This window comes from Bombina bombina, chromosome 1 (genome assembly GCF_027579735.1).
Source record: "Bombina bombina isolate aBomBom1 chromosome 1, aBomBom1.pri, whole genome shotgun sequence".
Taxonomy (NCBI): domain Eukaryota; kingdom Metazoa; phylum Chordata; class Amphibia; order Anura; family Bombinatoridae; genus Bombina; species Bombina bombina.
The window spans coordinates 1,375,763,534-1,375,785,114 of record NC_069499.1 but is presented as its reverse complement, the minus strand read 5'-3'; the positions used below and the strand labels follow the sequence as shown (position 1 = coordinate 1,375,785,114).

The 21,581-nt window shown below is 40.0% G+C and overlaps 1 protein-coding gene across 11 annotated transcripts in view; it reads right to left on the bottom strand.

The window, feature by feature from the left end:
- Positions 1-21,581, bottom strand: part of UBAP2L (ubiquitin associated protein 2 like) — a 283,364-nt gene that overhangs the window by 250,532 nt on the left and 11,251 nt on the right. For all 11 annotated transcript variants that reach the window (XM_053704446.1, XM_053704451.1, XM_053704452.1 and 8 more), the window contains exons 2-5: positions 12,458-12,591; positions 12,303-12,380; positions 11,396-11,506; positions 11,032-11,200 (exon numbers count right to left, since the gene is read on the bottom strand). In XM_053704446.1, the coding sequence (XP_053560421.1) occupies positions 11,032-11,200; positions 11,396-11,506; positions 12,303-12,380; positions 12,458-12,547 (448 nt within the window). In that variant the 5' untranslated portion in view covers positions 12,548-12,591. The remainder of the gene's footprint in view (positions 1-11,031; positions 11,201-11,395; positions 11,507-12,302; positions 12,381-12,457; positions 12,592-21,581) is intronic.

The following is a 21,581-nucleotide window of genomic DNA, read 5'->3' as shown; positions in this document are numbered from 1 at the left end:
TCCATGGCTGGCAAGATGCCATCCGGACAAGATCCGCATACCAAAACCTGTGAGGCCATGCCGGAGCTATTAGCAGAACAAACGAGCATTCCCTCAGAATCTTGGAGATTACTCTTGGAAGAAGAACTAGAGGCGGAAAGATATAGGCAGGATGATACTTCCAAGGAAGTGATAATGCATCCACTGCCTCCGCCTGAGGATCCCGGGATCTGGACAGATACCTGGGAAGTTTCTTGTTTAGATGAGAGGCCATCAGATCTATCTCTGGGAGCCCCCACAATTGAACAATCTGAAGAAATACCTCTGGGTGAAGAGACCATTCGCCCGGATGCAACGTTTGGCGACTGAGATAATCCGCTTCCCAATTGTCTACACCTGGGATATGAACCGCAGAGATTAGACAGGAGCTGGATTCCGCCCAAACCAAAATTCGAGATACTTCTTTCATAGCCAGAGGACTGTGAGTCCCTCCTTGATGATTGATGTATGCCACAGTTGTGACATTGTCTGTCTGAAAACAAATGAACGATTCTCTCTTCAGAAGAGGCCAAAACTGAAGAGCTCTGAAAACTGCACGGAGTTCCAAGATATTGATCGGTAATCTCACCTCCTGAGATTCCCAAACTCCTTGTGCCGTCAGAGATCCCCACACAGCTCCTCAACCTGTGAGACTTGCATCTGTTGAAATTACAGTCCAGGTCGGAAGAACAAAAGAAGCCCCCTGAATTAAACGATGGTGATCTGTCCACCACGTTAGAGAGTGCCGAACAATCGGTTTTAAAGATATTAATTGATATATCTTCGTGTAATCCCTGCACCATTGGTTCAGCATACAGAGCTGAAGAGGTCGCATGTGAAAACGAGCAAAGGGGATCGCGTCCGATGCAGCAGTCATAAGACCTAGAATTTCCATGCATAAGGCTACCGAAGGGAATGATTGAGACTGAAGGTTTCGACAGGCTGTAATCAATTTTAGACGTCTCTTGTCTGTTAAAGACAAAGTCATGGACACTGAATCTATCTGGAAACCCAGAAAGGTTACCCTTATTTGAGGAATCAAAGAACTTTTTGGTAAATTGATCCTCCAACCATGATCTTGAAGAAACAACACAAGTCGATTCGTATGAGACTCTGCTAAATGTAAAGACGGAGCAAGTACCAAGATATCGTCCAAATAAGGAAATACCACAATACCCTGTTCTCTGATTACAGACAGAAGGGCACCGAGAATCTTTGTGAAAATTCTTGGAGCTGTAGCAAGGCCAAACGGTAGAGCCACAAATTGGTAATGCTTGTCTAGAAAAGAGAATCTCAGGAACTGATAATGATCTGGATGAATCGGAATATGCAGATATGCATCCTGTAAATCTATTGTGGACATATAATTCCCTTGCTGAACAAAAGGCAATATAGTCCTTACAGTTACCATCTTGAACGTTGGTATCCTTACATAACGATTCAATAATTTTAGATCCAGAACTGGTCTGAAGGAATTCTCCTTCTTTGGTACAATGAAGAGATTTGAATAAAATCCCATCCCCTGTTCCGGAACTGGAACTGGCATAATTACTCCAGCCAACTCTAGATCTGAAACACAATTCAGAAATGCTTGAGCTTTCACTGGATTTACTGGGACATGGGAAAGAAAAAATCTCTTTGCAGGAGGTCTCATCTTGAAACCAATTCTGTACCCTTCTGAAACAATGTTCTGAATCCAAAGATTGTGAACAGAATTGATCCAAATTTCTTTGAAAAAACGTAACCTGCCCCCTACCAGCTGAACTGGAATGAGGGCCGTACCTTCATGTGAACTTAGAAACAGGCTTTGCTTTTCTAGCAGGCTTGGATTTATTCCAGACTGGAGATGGTTTCCAAACTGAAACTGCTCCTGAGGATGAAGGATCAGGCTTTTGTTCTTTGTTGAAACGAAAGGAACGAAAACGATTGTTAGCCCTGTTTTTACCTTTAGACTTTTTATCCTGTGGTAAAAAAGTTCCTTTCCCACCAGTAACAGTTGAAATAATAGAATCCAACTGAGAACCAAATAATTTGTTTCCCTGGAAAGAAATGGAAAGTAGAGTTGATTTAGAAGCCATATCAGCATTCCAGGTCTTAAGCCATAAAGCTCTTCTGGCTAAGATAGCCAGAGACATAAATCTAACATCAACTCTAATAATATCAAAAATGGCATCACAGATGAAATTATTAGCATGCTGGAGAAGAATAATAATATCATGAGAATCACGATTTGTTACTTGTTGCGCTAGAGTTTCCAACCAAAAAGTTGAAGCTGCAGCAACATCAGCCAATGATATAGCAGGTCTAAGAAGATTACCTGAACATAGATAAGCTTTTCTTAGAAAAGATTCAATTTTTCTATCTAAAGGATCCTTAAACGAGGTACCATCTGACGTAGGAATGGTAGTACGTTTAGCAAGGGTAGAAATAGCCCCATCAACTTTAGGGATTTTGTCCCAAAATTCTAACCTGTCAGGCGGAACAGGATATAATTGCTTAAAACGTTTAGAAGGAGTAAATGAATTACCCAATTTATCCCATTCCTTAGCAATTACTGCAGAAATAGCATTAGGAACAGGAAAGACTTCTGGAATAACCGCAGGAGCTTTAAAAACCTTATCCAAACGTATAGAATTAGTATCAAGAGGACTAGAATCCTCTATTTCTAAAGCAATTAGTACTTCTTTAAGTAAAGAGCGAATAAATTCCATCTTAAATAAATATGAAGATTTATCAGCATCAATCTCTGAGATAGAATCCTCTGAACCAGAAGAGTCCAAAGAATCAGAATGATGGTGTTCATTTAAAAATTCATCTGTAGAGAGAGAAGATTTAAAAGACTTTTTACGTTTACTAGAAGGAGAAATAACAGACAAAGCCTTCTTTATGGATTCAGAAACAAAATCTCTTATGTTATCAGGAACATTCTGCACCTTAGATGTTGAGGGAACTGCAACAGGCAATGGTACATCACTAAAGGAAATATTATCTGCTTTAACAAGTTTGTCATGACAATTATTACAAACAACAGCTGGAGGAATAGCTACCAAAAGTTTACAGCAGATACACTTAGCTTTGGTAGATCCAGCAGGCAGTGGTTTTCCTGTAGTATCTTCTGGCTCAGATGCAACGTGAGACATCTTGCAATATGTAAGAGAAAAAACAACATATAAAGCAAAATAGATCAAATTCCTTATAAGACAGTTTCAGGAATGGGAAAAAAATGCCAAACATCAAGCTTCTAGCAACCAGAAGCAAATGAAAAATGAGACTGAAATAATGTGGAGACAAAAGCGACGCCCATATTTTTTGGCGCCAAATAAGACGCCCACATTATTTGGCGCCTAAATGCTTTTGGCGCCAAAAATGACGCCACATCCGGAACGCCGACATTTTTGGCGCAAAATAACGTCAAAAATGACGCAACTTCCGGCGACACATATGACGCCGGAAACGGAAAAGAATTTTTGCGCCAAAAAAGTCCGCGCCAAGAATGACGCAATAAAATGAAGCATTTTCAGCCCCCGCGAGCCTAACAGCCCACAGGGAAAAAAGTCAAATTTTTTGAGGTAAGAAAAAATATGATAATTTAAAGCATAATCCCAAATATGAAACTGACTGTCTGGAAATAAGGAAAGTTGAACATTCTGAGTCAAGGCAAATAAATGTTTGAATACATATATTTAGAACTTTATAAATAAAGTGCCCAACCATAGCTTAGAGTGTCACAGAAAATAAGACTTACTTACCCCAGGACACTCATCTACATGTTTGTAGAAAGCCAAACCAGTACTGAAACGAGAATCAGTAGAGGAAATGGTAAATATAAGAGTATATCGTCGATCTGAAAAGGGAGGTAAGAGATGAATCTCTACGACCGATAACAGAGAACCTTATGAAATAGACCCCGTAGAAGGAGATCACTGCATTCAATAGGCAATACTCTCCTCACATCCCTCTGACATTCACTGCACGCTGAGAGGAAAACCGGGCTCCAACTTGCTGCGGAGCGCATATCAACGTAGAATCTAGCACAAACTTACTTCACCACCTCCCTTGGAGGCAAAGTTTGTAAAACTGATTTGTGGGTGTGGTGAGGGGTGTATTTATAGGCATTTTAAGGTTTGGGAAACTTTGCCCCTCCTGGTAGGAATGTATATCCCATACGTCACTAGCTCATGGACTCTTGTTAATTACATGAAAGAAAGGAAATTATCTGGTAAGCATAATTAATGTTTTCCATCTTAATATGGGGAGAGTCTCCACGGTTTCATTCATTACTTGTGGGAAACATATACCCAAGCTCTAGGGGACACTGAATAAAAACGGGAGGGTAAAAAAAGGCGGACCCTATTCTGAGGGCACCACAGCCTGCAAAACCCTTCTCCCAAAAGCTGATTCATCTGAAGCAAAAACGTCAAATGTGTAAAATTTTGAAAAGGTATATAAGGAGGACCAGGTAGCCACCCTAAAAATCTGCTGCATAGAGGCCTCATTCTTGAAGGCCCAAGATGAAGCCACAGCTCTAGTTGAATGAGCCGTAATCCTCTGAGGAGGCTTATGTCCCACTGTTTCATATGCCAAGCTAATAATGCTCCCCAACCAAAAATATAGGGAAGCGGAACAAGCCTTATGCCCTCTACGCTTCCCAGAATAGACAAACAAGGACAAAGTCTGTTTAAAATCCTTCATAGCCTGAAGATAGAATCTCAAAGCCCGAACCAGATCCAAATTATGAAGTAACCGTTCCTTCGAAGGAGGAGGATTGGGACACAAGGAACCACAAACTCCTGATTGATGCTGCAATCAGATACAACCTTAGGGAGAAAACCCAACCCAGTACGAAGAACAGCCTTAGCATGAAAAAACAGGTAAGGAGGCTCACATTGCAAGGCCGCCATCTCAGACTCTGCATGCCGAAGCAATAGCCAGTAGAAAAAAAACCTTGAGCCCCTTGTGCAATAACAAAGATAGAGCCAAAATCTGTCCCTTTAAGGAACTAAGCGGCAAGTCCCTTCTCCAAACCATTTTGAAAAAAAAGAAAGAATCCTAGACACCTTGACCTTATACCAGGGGATTCCACGCTCTTCACACCAGAATAAGTAGGTCTTCCACACCTTATGATAGATTCGACAGGTGACCGACTTTCTAGCTTGAATGAGTATCACTCTCTCAGAAAAACCTCTCTTGGCTAGGACTAAGCGTTCAATGTCCACACAGTCAGCCTCAGAGAATCTAGATTCTGATGAACAAAAGGACCCTGTTCCAGCAGATCCCTGCGACAAGGTAACCTTCATGGAGGAGATAACATCCCCACCAGGTCAGCAAATCACATCCTTCCTGGCCACGACGGAGCAATTAGAAAAGCCGAAGCTTGCTCCTGCTTGATGAGGGCCACTACACAAGGGAGAAGTGGTAACGGTGGAAAAATGTAAACTAGGCTGAACCTCAAAGGCATTGCTAATGCATCAGCTCTGAGGATCCCTGGACCGCGACCCGTATCGGGACACCATGAGATCTCCGGCATCCCCCATCTGTTGCAAATCTCCGCAAACACCTTGGTATGGAGAGACCATAGCCCCAGATTTAACGATTATCTGCTGAGAAAATCCGCTTCCCAGTTGTCCACACTCAGTATGTGGATTGCTGACAGCGAGCAGTTGTGGGCCTCCGCCCATTCCAGGATCCGAGATACTTCCCTCACTGCCAGGGAGCTCCTCGTTCCCCCCTGATGGTTGACGTAAGCCACTGAGGTTATGTTGTCTAATTGGAATCTGATAAACTATGACAACCCTAGAAGAGGCCAAGTCTTCAGAGCATTGAAGATCGCTCGAAGTTCCAAAATGTTGATCGGGAGGAGAGATTCCTCGAGTCCAGAGGCCCTGTGCCTTCCTGGGACCACAAACAGCTCCCCATCCTGAGAGACTTGCATCTGTAGTCACAATCTCCCAGGATGGTCTCAAGAAGGATGTCCCTTGGAACAGGTGATCTGGACAGAGCCACCAAGAGAGCGATTCTCTTGCCCAGTTATCCCGAGAAATCTGTTTAGACAGATCCGAATGGTCGCTGTTCCACTGTCTCAGCATGCACAGCTGAAGAGGTCTGAGATGGAATCTGGCGAATGGGATGAGATCTATACTGGACACCATGAGCCCAATTACCTACATACACCGGGCCACAGAGGGCCTTAAAGAGGTCTAGAGGGCAAGAAAATTGGAAGTAATTTTGCAACGTCTCTGGGCTGTAAGAAATATTCTCATGGAAATGGAATCTATTATCGTACCCAGGAATTCCACCTTGGTACTGGGAACCAGATAACTCTTTTCTAAGTTTATCCTCCATCCATGAGATCGAAGAAGTAGAAGAGCTCTTAAATGGTCCTCTGCCAGCCGACAGGTCGGAGCCTGAAATAGGATGTCGTCCAAGTATGGCGCTACTGCAATACCTCTGGATCTCGCCACCTCGGACAGAGCCCACAGAAACTTTGTAAAGACTCTTGGGGCAGTAGTTAGACCAAATGGAAGAGCAACAAACTGGAAGTGCTGGTCTTGTAACGCGAATCTTAAGAACTTGAAATGATCCTTGTGCATTGGCACATTGCGATGACCTCCAGAACCCAAGGGTCTTGAACGTCCCCAAGCTAAGCCTCCACAAAAAGAGCCCCCAACAGGATCAAGCAACGGATCAGGGGCCGCCCCTTCATGACGATTTTGTTTAGGCAGCTTCTTGTTCTGCTTGGATTTATTTCAAGATTGAGACGGTTTCCAAGTTCCCTTGGACTGTTCAGGCTTCGTGGAGGGCTGCTGGCGTTGAGATTTAGCCAAACGAAAGGGACAAAAATTAGGACCCAGTCCTTTAGATTTATTCTTATCCTGCGGTAGAAAGGCACCCTAGCCCCCAGTGACCGTGGATATGATTGAGTCCAGGCCTGGACCAAAGAGAATCTTCCCCTTAAATGGCAGGGAAAGTAGTCTAGATTTTGAAGTCCTGTCCGCAGACCAAGACTTCAGCCACAGTGCCCTACGTGCTAGTACTGAAAAACCTGATGCCTTGGCATTCAGGCGAATAATCTGCATATTTGCATCACAAATAGGACCGAAAAGAATCTTCCCCTTAAATGGAATGGAAAGTAATCTAGGATTTTGAAGTCATGTCTGCAGACCAAGACTTCAGCCAGAGTGCCCTACGGGCTAGAACAGAAAAACATGATGTCTTGGCATTCAGGAGAATGATCTGCTTATTTGCATCACAGATAAAAGAATTAGCTACCCTCAGGCCTTAATTCTTTCCTGGATCTCGTCAAGGGGAGTTTCCACCTTGATCATCTCTGATAAGAGTGTCGCACCAATAGGTAGCGGCTCCAGGCAACGCAGCAACCACCGCTGCAGGTTGAAACAAATACCCCGTGTGCGGAAACATTCTTTCTTAACAGAGTTTCTAGCTTCTTATCCATGGGCTCCTTAAACGACTATCTTCAAGCGGGATAGTAGTGCACTTAGCAAGCGTGGAGAAAGCTCCATCCACAACACTAATTTAGAGTCCAGAACCGGGAACAATTTCATAAATGAAGAGGGAGAAAAAGAAGATCCAAGTCTCTCCCATTCATGCTTAATAATATTAGCCATCTTTACGGGAACCGGGAAAGTCTGTGGCACCACCCTGTCCTCATAAACTTTATCAAGCTAAGGAATAAAAGGTTCCTCATGTAATTTAGGTTCTGGAACCTCTAAAGTAGCCAACACTACTTTTAAAAGAAAGTGTAAGTGCGCTATCCTAAATCTAAAGTCTGGTTCTTCCGCAGCTAAAGGTTTAGAGGCAGCAGATTCCAACCCAGAAAGAGCATCCACTATAGTAACGGAGGTGTCATCAGCGGATAATCTTGTATCAGATAAATAAAACAAGTTAGTAGATGACCCCTGGGAAGGATAGCAATATTTGACCTTGCGCTTAGCAGGGCGAGGTAAAGCACTGAAGGCCGCAGACACTGCCGTTTGTAGCAGCTCCCGAAGGAGGATTAGGAGTGCAATGGGAAGCTGCATGTGTAATAGGAGATGAATGCATGGAACGCACCTCACAGGACAGAGACCCCTCAGAGGTGGACAGCTCAGTGGTACTAAACATCTTGGGTTTCTTAGATATAAGAACTTTATCAAGGCATGTGGAACATAATTGAGCAGGCGGGTATACTGTAGCCTCCTCACAATAAAAACAGGTATTAGATTTAGGTAAAGAGGCAGTACCCTCTAACAGAGTCCTCCATAGCTTGCGCTTTCAAGATAAACTATATAAAAAGATAAATGGCACCTTTAAACCCCCAATGGCTGGGGCACTCACCACCTCCTATGACCCAGGCCCACAGAGAAACTGCTTTGTCTCCTGTAAACCGTATGGTCAGGAAAGAGGAAATCATTGAGACCACACCCGGTCACGTGGTGTGCCATGCAGGACCTCCCCTGCTCCTGGAATAAGCGCACCAAACCTAACAGGCCACACAGTTATCCAAAAACTAAAGTAAAACCTGAATGTTCCAACATCTGCCTGAGCCTCATCTCACACATGTTGCAGCATAGAACATAATAAAGCAAATTATGCGTAAATCGCTACTGTTCAATAATCACCTTCCTGAGATATTAACCTTTGATTCCATATAGATAAAAGGAGTCACACTGTGACCTTGTCTTCTTGCATTATCATACGAGTATAAAATGAAACAATCTTACCGGAACAGACACACAGTCTTGTAGCATCGCACCTGACATGGACTTGAGTGATAGAAGACGGCAGTGAAACTCGTCAACACTGATTGCTTAGAAGCTGTTAATAAGACTCTGGATGGTTTTGCAGAAAGATTCTCCCTGCATCTCCAAACCCGAACATTTGTCAATTCTCTCACTGAGAGGCTGACAAGACTACTTAAAATCCAGTCCCATACTGAAGAGTACTGCCCTCCATAAGAGACTACTATGAATCTTCCGACACTTCTCTGTCATCCTCCTGTGACGAAAGGCAAAGAATGACTGGGCGATGGATGAGGGAGGTATTTAAGCCTTTGGCTGGGGTGTCTGTCTCCTCCTGGTGGCCAGGTTCTGTATTCCCACAAGTAATGAATGAAGCCGTGGACTCTCCTCATATTAAGAAGGAAATACAGAATACTGAGGCATTGCCCTGGACCAGGTGATGGTGAACCACTGCATTGTGAATGAGTTACACGCAAGTCCCACAGCTACAAAACGAACTTGATTGCTATACACTGTAGAACCACTTATAAAGTTATTATGGAGCAGAAGCAGAGCATATGACTTGTATAAAATAAATAATGTAACACTGCAAAAAACAAATGTCTCAGTAAAAAGAAACCAAAAAATAAAAAAAAGGATCAAATGGCTTTACACAAACATACGTGTGTAGTGGTAGTCTAAATAAGGGGTGAATGCCCCAAAGCATGTACATGTGTGCACACAATTGCCCAGAACCCTGTTACCAAATTTTCTAGTCAAGGGAGAAAAGTTACTAGACCACTAAATGTTAAAGACGTGGAAAAAAAAAAAAAATCAAGATATAAATATACTATCTAATAAGAGGAAATTTTGGAATCCTGGATTGCATCAAAGCAACCTATTTATTCTCTATTTTAAGCTATTTAATTTTTAAGCAATGGAGCTTAAAAATTAAATATCAAATTAATATTTTATCTTTAGCATGATAAACATTGTACGTAATTAACATACTCCTTGAAACAGCACAGGAAGTAGCACTTTTCCCCAGCAGGAAGGGGCTTGTCACAGGACCCGTCTAAATGCCTTGAACGTTTTTTTCCCTCTTGTATATGTCAAACACACAGAATTTATACCAAGCAGTGCATACATTCCAACAGCTAACTACTCCTAAAAATGTTTGAGTTTTTTGGAGAGGCCTGTTGAATAGGTTTAGAACCTGATTTAATATGGTTTCAAAAAGGATCTCTAACAAATTTTAAAAAAATAATTCTATTAACCCTATGGCTGCCTGAGGGTGCTGCAACGCAACCAACCGTGAATAAAGAAAATAAATCACAAATCTAACATGCATATCAAAGAGCATTTTTAAACATGTTAAAATATTTTCCTTTGCATAAAAGGTTAAAAAACTGTTTAAATTCATTTTAAAACAAACATAAAATGTGTTTGTGCACAATTCATCACTCGAGAGATCGCACACTGATTAATAAACATAAGTTCCCCATCTATATTGCTAGATGGTACCAAACCCAACATAAACATTTAGCTCATGTTTGATGGTATAGTATTTTTTTATTATTATTATTATTTCTAAATAAATGTGGCTTTTATTTGACTTTTGAACATTTTTTTTCCTTACTACTACAGAGTACTGGGACTCTGCTCTACGGTGTTCAATACCTCAGCCAGGGTGCCTCATGATACAGCCGTTATAGGAGACCTATATACAGCATGATACTGGGCTCTACAGACTTAATGTTTACGTCCCCAGTGCGAACATCCAGCGTCTCCTGAAGATATCTCCTGCATCCCTCTTTATCAAAGTTATAACACATACCAGCAAGGATATTTCAAGATTTTCCTTGTGAATCCGGATTTAATTGTTTGCTACCGGAGTTCACAATTGAGGATCAAGCATATAACTTGGTAATTTGTGAATGCATTTATTTTTTAGGGATTGTATATAGGAAACTGCATTATTAACACTGTGTATAATTTAGGAGCGCAACAATACGGTCCCTCACGGTTTTCTGCACATTAGTGGAAAGTCATTTTGAAATGACTTAACTCTGTATGAGTTCAGATTGTTTGGCAAGCATGCAAGACAGAAGTGACGATCAATACAGTTTTCAATATCTTTAAAGCAACAGGATTATTTATGCTGTATAATTAACTGGCTTTCATTAAGGATATACTGCTGACTATTTTATATAGGCTGTTCTCTCTGCATGGACTCGTTTTCTTTTTTCAAGAGGAATCAATGTCAAAGTTGATGGCTACATAAAGGTGTACTCACACTCTCTCCCACGGCTGCCCCCTCGCCCTCTCCTGGGTGTCCCTCCACGCCTTCTGCTAAAATCTCTCTCTCTGTCTCTGTTTTCTCTGTTCTCTTCGCTGGGTTCAGTCTGACCTACTTCCTTCTGTCCAGATACTCCCTTCTTCTTTCCCACCATCTCCCATGAGTGCTAAGGAACAAGAGAAAAAAAGTGTTAAAACAGAACTAAATACCAACTGATTTCTGTTTTAGCAATAGGCAAAATGCCTTTCTTATCATTCTTAGGTATGCCCTGGTACAATAGTCTGCAAAGTGCCATCAGCAATATCTATTAGGGAATTCACTTGTTTTTTTAGAGACCACAAGAAAAAAAAAACGTAATTACCGTGTCTGGGTTCCCTTCAAGCAGGACATTGATTGCTCTGTTAATATCTCCATTGCAGTCATGCAGTGCGATCACACATTCGTCCTGATTTTTCCCTGTTATGTCAATCAACTGACAAGAGAAATAGGGCATAATTAGGGCACAACCACCAAGAGACTGTGCCTTACACATTGAAGAATATGATTTTCTTTTCATGGACCATTAATTTATTTATATAAAGGAATCCTATAACCTATAAAGCTACTCCTTTCTGGATTAAACAGACCTCATATTTGCCCAAACCTCAGCTTAATGACTATGAAATACAGTAGAATTGCATTAACAACAAATGCATAACAAAAAAAAAAGCAAAAAATGATAACGCAATTACTAAAATGACATTGTCACCAAGTGAGAGCAGGAGTTTGTGTCATTTCACAGTTCCATCTCACTTGTGAGTTATTTTTCAATCACAATCCCCTCACTCAAGAGATTGCAGAATTACACTATGTGGTGCCCCTTTCTTATGCTTTGATTTTCAGGAATTATCGCTGACACCGTAATGGATTAAAGTGTAGCTTCAAGCATCCTGTTCAAGAAAGCTCAAATTTAGACTTTATAACAATATATTCATCAATTTTTACTCATTTTTCTTTTATTCCTTTGTTGTAATATTTTTTAAATATTTCAATATTTATAATTCCCACATTTGTTTGCATATTTTTAGACAGTGTGAGTCCCCTTTTAGATTGATATAAATACTTTGTGTGTTTAACCCCTTCGTGAGGGATAAACACAGAGGTGCAAGGTCGCTAGTATGAAAATGACATGCTCTAACGAATTAGAGCATGTCATTTCTCAACTATAACGGCCCTTTAATTTACCAATATTCTGTGTAAAGAAGGGGGGGGGGGGATGTATGTCTCACTTGTTTCACTTTCTCCTCAAAGTCTGCATCATTGTGATCAGAAATCATCTGTGCAAGTCGAATCTGTTCTGCAGTAGCCTGAAAGAAACATAAAATATTTAGACACAAATCTAAAAATTTCAGTTTACTTCTGTTCTATAATCTTTCTATAATACCTGTGGCCTTTGCTTGTGCTGCGTCTGGTTCTGTGTTGATGTCTGTTCCCAGTTGCCCCGGGCACGATTTGTGGCCACCGAGGTCATCATTTACAGTATATACAAAAAAAAAACAGTATTTACAAAGTAGAACTCTGAAAGAGAAGCAAACACAACATGTTAGAACTACATTGTTCCATTGGTAACTAGATATGAAAACAGTTTCACTATTAAAGATTGTTACACATTGTATAACTGTTGGAAAAGTAGCAAGCTCAAGGGCCACAGGTTATAGTTTTTTTTATGGCTCAAGGAAAAAAAATAATCAGGAATAAAAAAGGAGCCAGAAGTGGATAACAGAAGACAAGCTTACCTAAATCTAGCCCTGTGTCACTAGATAGCTAGAAAATATAAATTGCTCTATTATTGACACAATATATGTGGTTCTTATTGATTCAGATAGAACATGCAATTTTAAACAACTTTCTAATTTACTTCCAAAATGTGCACAGTCTTTTATAGTTACACTTTTGCACATGCTCAGTAGGAGCTGGTGACTCAGAGTTCACAGAATATACGTATATGTATTTGTGATTGATGGCTGTCACATAATAAAAGGGGAGTGGAACCAGACATAACTGAAATTTATCACAAAAACATTTACTACTTATTTGAAGTTCTTCAGACATCGTCTTTTTATCATGCTTTTCATTGATTATGCAAATCTACTGTATTTACTGGTTCTTTAAGGCTTCTAAAATATTAATCTGTTACCCAAGTGTGTTATGAAATTGACCATTACTACTGGAATTTGGTTTTTAAAGGGACAGTCTACCAAAGAATTGTTATTGTTTTAAAAGATAGACGATAATCCCTTTATTACCCATTCTCCAGTTTTGCATAACCAACAGTTATATTAATATACTTTTTACCTCTGTGATTACCTTGTATCTAGGAACCTTCTTCAAGCCCCCTGATCACATGACTGTTTATTATCTATTGTCTTAAATTTAGCACTGCTTTGTGCTAAATCTTAAATAACCCCCTGTGCCTGAACACAGTGTTATCTACATGGCCCACATGTATTTTCTGTTTCTTTGTGTTGAAAAGAGATTTAAAAATCATGTCTAAAGGCTTAGAAATTAGCATACGAGTCTACCTATGCTTAGTTTAAACTAAGAATACCAAGAGAAAAAAGCAAATTTGATGATAAAAGTAAATTGGAAAGTTGATTAAAATGAAAAGTCCTATCTGAATAATGAAAGTTTAATTTATACTAGACTGTCCCTTTACGGTTTGTGTATAATAAGCTACTTTTGTGTTTTGAAACCACAACCTAGAAAAATGGGTTGAGCTTGTAGGTATAATCAGATCTCATTACTTTATCACATTGTGTACATACGCCTGCTTCTATATCTTCTATCAGTCTGTAAACCAAATGACCAATACTTGGAGAGAACAATGGAAAATGAACAATTACCTTATCTCTTCTATACCCCACTGGGAGTGCAATTTCTTCTGCTGGCTGTATTTACACAGCTTATTTATAGCTTGGCCCTAAGGCCAAAAACTTTCAGAATAGGTAGGGATTCCACAGGCTGATTCAACTATTTCAAATGCCAATATAAGGGTAAACTTGTAAACATGATCTAGTAGGTAAAGTTGATTATTGGGAACAAATTGAAGAGGAGAATTTTTTTGAGTAAACTGTCCCTTTAATCAATGTGTTAAGAGAAATTAGGAAAAAACGTAGGGCATTTAAATTATTCAAAGAAAATAGTACAGACTCAAAATTCCATATTTATAATGAATGTAACAAAGCATGCAAAAATGCAATCAAATTAGCCAAAATTGAAAATGAAAAATTAATTGCAAAGGATTCTAAATCTAACCCTAAAAGGTTCTTTAAGTACATAAATAGCAAAAAAACTAAGAAAGACAATATAGGTACATTAAAATGCGGGGAGGGTAGCATGATTAACAGTGACAGGGAGAAGGCTGAGATACTAAACCAGTTTGTTTCTTCAGTATACACAAGAGAGGAACCCTTGGATGGTACTTTGGAACAAAATAGAACATGCCAGCCCATACCATTAATTGGGTTATGCATAGAGGATATCAGGAACAAATTGGATAATATTAAGGTAAATAAAACTCCAGGCCCAGATGGAATACACCGAAGGTTGTTAAGGGAACTTAGCACTGTTATACAGACAAACCTCTACTCTTAATTTTTCAAGACTCATTATCCTCAGGCATGGTACCCAAGGATTGGCGTAAAGCTGATGTGGTGCCACTCTTCAAAAAGGGAAGTAGGGATGATCCAGGAAGCTATAGACCAGTTAGTCTGACATCAATAATGGGGAAGATATTTGAAGGGATTATATTGATGAGCATATTCGTGTAAACAAGAATATGAGTTCTAATCAGCATGGTTTTATGAGAAATAGATCATGTCAAACTAATCTAATTAGATTCTATGAGGAAGTAAAAATATAGATAAAGGGGAATCAGTTTATGTGATATACTTAGATTTTGCAAAGGCGTTTGATACAGTGCCACATGAGAGATTAATGCACAAAATGAAGGGACTGGGAATAACTGAAAATGTTAGTTTGTGCATAAATAACTGGATAAAAGATAGGGAGCAACGAGTAGTAGTAAATGGATCATACTCAGATTGGACAAAGGTAATCAGTGGAGTACCCCAGGGATCAGTGCTGGGCCCTATTCTTTTTAATATTTTTATAAATGACTTGGAGCTAGGATTAAATAGCGACATCTCTATTTTTGCAGATTATACCAAGTTAAGTAAGGTCATTAGGTCAGAGCAGGATGAACTTTCGTTACAAAGGGACCTGCAAAAATTAGAAGTATGGGCATGTAAATGGAAAATGAGATTTAATACGGGAAAATGCAAGGTTCTACATTTTGGAAGTAAAAATAAGCAGGCAACGTATTATTTAAATGGGACAAGACTTAGCCAAACACAGGAGAAAAGGGATTTAGGGGTAGTAATAGATAGCAAGCTAAAGATGGGTGCACAATGCAGGGCAGCAGCGTCAAAGGCTAATAAGATACTAGCATGTATTAAAAGAGGCATTGACTCAAGGGAGGAAAGCATAATTCTGTCACTATATAAAGCCCTGGTAAGACCTCACCTTGAGTATGGAGTGCAGTTCTGGGGACCAATCACAAAAAAAGATATTGCAGAACTAGAAAAAGTTCAGAGAAGGGCCACAAAGCTAATAAGGGGATTTGAGAATTTAACCTATGAGGAGAGGCTAGCCAAACTGGGTCTGTTTTCTTTAGAAAAAAGGCGCTTAAGAGGTGACATGATTACTTTATATAAATATATTCAAGGCCCATATACAGAGATGGCAGAAGCTCTGTTTATTCCAAGAAAATTGTTTGTGACCAGAGGTCACAATTTAAGGTTGGAGGAAAGGAGATTTAATCTCCTGCAATGGAAAAGTTTTTTCACTGTAAGAGCAATAAAAGTGTGGAACTCATTACCAAAGGAGGTAGTGAATGCCAATACCCTAGATACATTTAAAAAATATTTGGATACATTTCTGTCTATAAACAAAATTCATGGATATGATTGCTAGTATTAAATGGGTCACATTTTAGTGGGATTATTTAAGCTTAAAGGGATACTCAACCCAATTTTATTCTTTCGTGATTCAGATAGAGCAGTGTTTTTCAACCAGTGTGCCGTGGCACACTAGTGTGCCGTGAGAGATCCTCAGGTGTGCCACGGCAGACTGACAACAGTGTGACATATTTTTTAAACTTTGCTTGTTTTTTACTCCCAGTGCAGGGATAGTTTGTAGGAGGCATGGCATAACAGCACAATACATACAGTATGTGTGTGTTTGTGTGTATGTGTATATATATATGCTGTATTAGGCTACAATGTGTGATTTTTTAAAAATTTTGGGATGGTGGTGTGCCACAGGATTTTTTAATGTAAAAAAGTGTGCCACGGCAAAAAAAAGGTTAAAAATCACTGAGATAGAGCATGCAATTTTAAGCAACTTTCTAATTTACTCCTATTAATTTTTCTTAGTTCTCTTGCTATCTTTATTTGAAAAAGGCATCTAAGCTTTTTTCTTGGTTCAGAACTCTGGCCAGCACTTTTTTTTTTATTGGTGGATGAATCTATCCCCCAATCAGCAAGGACAACCCAGGTTGTTCACCAAAAATGGGCCGGCATCTAAACTTACATTCTTGCATTTTAAATAAAGATACCAAGAGAATAAATAAAATTTGATAATAGGAGTAAATTAGAAAGTTGCTTAAAATTTCATGCTCTGTCTGAATCACAAAAGAAAAAAAATTGGGTTCAGTGTCCCTTTAACTGGAGCTTTTTGTATATATTTTAGATTTGTATAGGTTGAACTCGATGGACTTCGGTCTTTTTTCAACCTCATCTACTATGTTACTATGTTTATTGAGCTACCTACATACCAGTATATTAAGACAATTAGCAACACATTAGCTCAATAGTGAGCAGTCCTCAACTGAAGAATATAGAAATTAATACATACAGTCCTAGTGTACCGAGATGAAAACACAGAGCCAGCTAATCATTTTGAACTATATATTCTTCACAATAGGCTTCCAATGTCTTTGTCCCACACACTTAGCTACTATCTTAAAGGGAAAACATATCCCGAAATCTGACCCAATGCTGCATTTCAGAGAACACAACTAGGTTAGGCTATAAGAAAAAGCAACTATCAGTACTAATCCAGTGATAATACATTAGACTTACATCACCTACAGATAAAAGTATAATACATTTTTCTATACTGAAAATATCTAGAAAAAAGTTAAGCAATATGCTATACGCTATAAGGATATAGAACAAATCATCATGTGGTTTCTCCGATCAGTCTCTGGTACAACAACTCAGAAAACAGCCTTGTAGATAAAACGATCTCCATACAACGCCACACCACGGACCGATTAAAGGGACATGAAACCCAAATTCAGATAGCATACAATTTTAAAACAAGTTTCCAATTTAGCTTTATTAACAGGATTTGCTCCATTTTCTTGGAATCCTTTGTTCAGGGAGCAGCAATGCACTACTGAGAGCTAGCTGAACACAAGCCAATGACAAGAGGCATATATGTGCAGCCACCAATCATTAGCTAGCCCCCAGTAGTGCATTGCTGCTCCTGAGAATAGCTAGGTATACTTTAAAAAAAAAAAAAAAAAAAAAAGGATAACAAGAGAACAAAATTTGAAAAAAGAAACAAATTGGAAAGTTGTTTAAAATGGTATGTACTATAAAAAAAACATGAAATAATTTTTTGGGGTTTCAGATTCCTTTAACAGAACAACTTCTATAACAGGTGTAACAATTTACTAGCTAGTTTGTGATCTGTACCCTTAAAACTATAATTAAAATGAAATTTATGCTTACCTGATAAATTTGTTTCTTTCTTGACACGATGAGTCCACAGATCATAATAACTATTGGGAATATCACTCCTGATCAGCAGGAGGAGGCAAAGAGCACCACAGCAAAACTGTTAAATACCACTCCCCTTACCCACAACCCCCAGTCATTCGACCAAAGGGAAAGGAGAAAGGAAGTAATATAAGGTGCAGAGGTGCCTGAGGTTTATGAAAAAAAATAAACTGTCTGAAAAAACAGAAGCACCATTTTTGAAAGCCCAAGTAGAAGAAACAGCCCTCGTGGAATGAGCCGTGATTCTCTCAGGAGGCTGCTGACCAGCAGTCTCATATGCCAAGTGAATAACACTCCTCAACCAACATGAAAGAGAAGTAGCCGTAGCTTTCTGACCTTTACGTTTCCCAGAAAAAACAACAAATATGGAAGCACATTCCATATCTTCAGTCGCTTGTAAATATTTCAATGCACGAACTACATCCAGATTGTGCAACAAACGTTCTTTATGAAAAGAATGATTAGGACACAAAGAAGGAACCACAATTTCTTGATTAATATTCTTATCAGAAACAACCTTGGGAAGAAAACCTAATACAGTACGAAGTACTACCTTATCAGAATGAAAAATAAAGGAAAGGAGACTCACATTGAAACGCAGAGAGCTCCAAAACTTTTAAAGCCGAAGAGATAGCAACCAAAAACAAAACCTTTCAGGTTAACAACAATATCCAAAGAATGCATAGGCTCAAACGGAGCCTGTTGAAGAACTGAGAACTAAATTAAGACTCCAAGGAGGAGTCACAAACTTAAACATAGGCCAAATTCTAACCAAGGCCTGACAAAAAGACTGAACATCTGGCACATCCGCCAGGCGTTAATGCAACAAAATAGATAAAGCAGACATTTGACCCTTCAGGGTACTAGCAGACAAACCTATCTCCAGACCCTCTGGAGAAAAGACAAAATCCTAGGAATCCTAACCCTACTCCAAGAGTACCCCTTAGATTCACACCAATACAGATATTTACGCCATATCTTTTAATAAATCTTTCTAGTCACAGGCTTACGCGTCTGAACCATAGTCTCAGCAACCGAATCAGAAAAACCACGCTTAGGTAGAATCAAGCGTTCAATCTCCAAGCAGTCAGCTTCAGAGAAACGAGATTTGGTTGAAGGAAGGGACCCTGAAGTAGAAGGTCCTTCCTCAACGGAAGACTCTGCAGTGGAGACTATGACATTTCCACCAGATCTGCATACCAGATCCTGCGAGGCCAAGCCGGCGCAATGAGAATCACTGACACCTTCTTTTGCCTGATCCGAGCAAAGACCCGAGGAAGAAGGGCAAACGGAGGAAACACATATGCCAGGCTGAACTTCCAGGGAACTGCCAGAGCATCTATTAGAACAGCTTGAGGAGCCCTTGACCTCGACCCATACTTTTGAAGCTTGGCATTGTGATGAGATGCCATAAGATCCAATTCCGGAAGACCCCACCTGAAGACCAAACTGGAAAACACCTCCGAGTGAAGTTCCCACTCCCCCGGATGAAAAGACTGTCTGCTCAGAAAATCCACTTCCCAATTTTCCACCCCTGGAATGTTAATCGCAGACAGACAGCAATTGTGAACCTCTGTCCACTGAATAATCCTGGCTACCGCCTTCATCGCCAAGGAACTCAGAGGAACCCCCTGATGATTGATGTAAGCCACGGACGTTATATTGTCCGACTGAAATCTGATAAACTGGGTTGAAGCCAATTAGGCCAGGATAGGAGAGCTTTGAAGATTGCCCTCAACTCTAAAACATTTATAGGAAGAACCGATTCCTTCCGGGTCCACAGACCCTGAACCTTCAGAGAACCCCAGACAAGTCCCCAACCTAGCAGACTGGCATCCGTGGTCACAATCACCCAGGTAGGCCTGCAAAAACAGGTTCCCTGGGAGAGACTACCCTGAGACAACCACCACAGAAGAGAATCTCTTGCCGCCTGATCTAAAACAATTTTTGAAGATAGATCCATATAATCCCTGTTCCACTGTCTCAGCATGCATAACTGCAGAGGTCTGAGATGAAACCGGGTGAACAGAATGATGTCCATGACCGAAACCATCAGACCAATAACCTCCATACACTGGGCCACCGACGGCCGAGGAGATGACTGAAGAGCCAGACATGAATTGAACATTTTTTACTTTCCTGCCTCTGTCAAAAATATCTTCATTTCCAGAGAGTCTATAATGGTTCCCAAAAATACCACTCTTGCAGCCAGAACAAAGAAACTTTTTCCTAAATTCACCTTCCAATCGTGGGAGCGCAGAAAAGACAACAACAACTCTGTGTGAGAGTTTGCTAGCTGAAAAGATGGCGCCTGAACTAGAATGTCATCTAGATAAGGAGCTATCGCAACTCCCTGCAATCTGAGAACTGCCAGCAACGCACCCAGAATACAAAAGGGGAGAGTCACAAACTGAAAATGTTTGTCTAGTAAAGCAAATCTCAGAAACTTGTGATGATCCTTGTGGATGGGACTATGCAGATAGGCATCCTTCAGATCTACTATAGTCATGAATTGACCCTCTTGAACCAAAGGAAGAATTGACCGAATAGTCTCCATCTTGAAAGAGATCCAGGATGGGTCTGAAAGTTCCCTCCTTTTTTGGAACAATGAACAGACTGGAATAGAAACCTAGTCCCTGCTCCTGAACTGGAACAGTTCTGAACACAAATTAAAGTGAAGGTCAAGTCTGGCTTAGTTGTTAACATTTTTTTCAAACTTATGTAAATTAAGTATGATGTTCAGTCATCAAAATCTTTAGAAATCATAGTAACTTATTTTTTACCTTTAAAATCGCCTCTGTGTCAGTTCTATTATCCGCCCGCCATATTGCCGAAAATGATCGACAGTTTCTGAATGTTATATCCAATACTTTTCTACCCCCGTGGCGTCCAGCCCCTTTTCTCTTTCGTCATTACTAAGTTCTGCGCATGCGTAAAAACAATGAGAGCGTCATCACCATCATGCTCGTGCATGAGACGCGCATGCGTAGTCTGCTCTCTCATTATTTTGGATACATTGATTCAATAACTTTGAAAATTCAGATTGATTGAGCGAGTGAGTGACACTATTGCGTAGCAATTAATTTATATTTGGATTCATTGAATACAAAGTAACAGTTTAAAATTAAACGCATGCCCTATTGAGTAACATACGCATGCACATTTTAAATATGCTGTTGTGCACAAGCTTTAGAACTGACGTAGGGAGCTTGTAGGAATGCTCGCTACGTCACTAGAGAAAAATAAGGAAGTGTGGTAGGGGAGGAGTTATATATATATATATTTTTTGCAAATGAATAATGTTTTCGAAATATAAACTTAGCGACTTTAATATTTGAATGTTCAGCTTTCAATGGGTGTATTGCATTTAGTTAAAATTGGCCTTCACTTTAAGAATGCCTCTCTTTTTATCTGGATTACAGATCACCTTGACAGATAAGACCTGCCCCTGGGAGGAAAATTTTTGAACTCCAGCTTGTATCCCTGGGACACAATATCTACCACCCAGGGATCTGGAACATCCTTTACCCAGGCTTGAGCAAACAAAGACAGTCTGCCCCCCACGCAATCCATTCCCAGATTGGGGGCAGACCCTTCATGCCGACTTTGAATCAGTAGCGGGCTTCTTAGATTGCTTCCCCTTGCTAGAGGACTGATTGG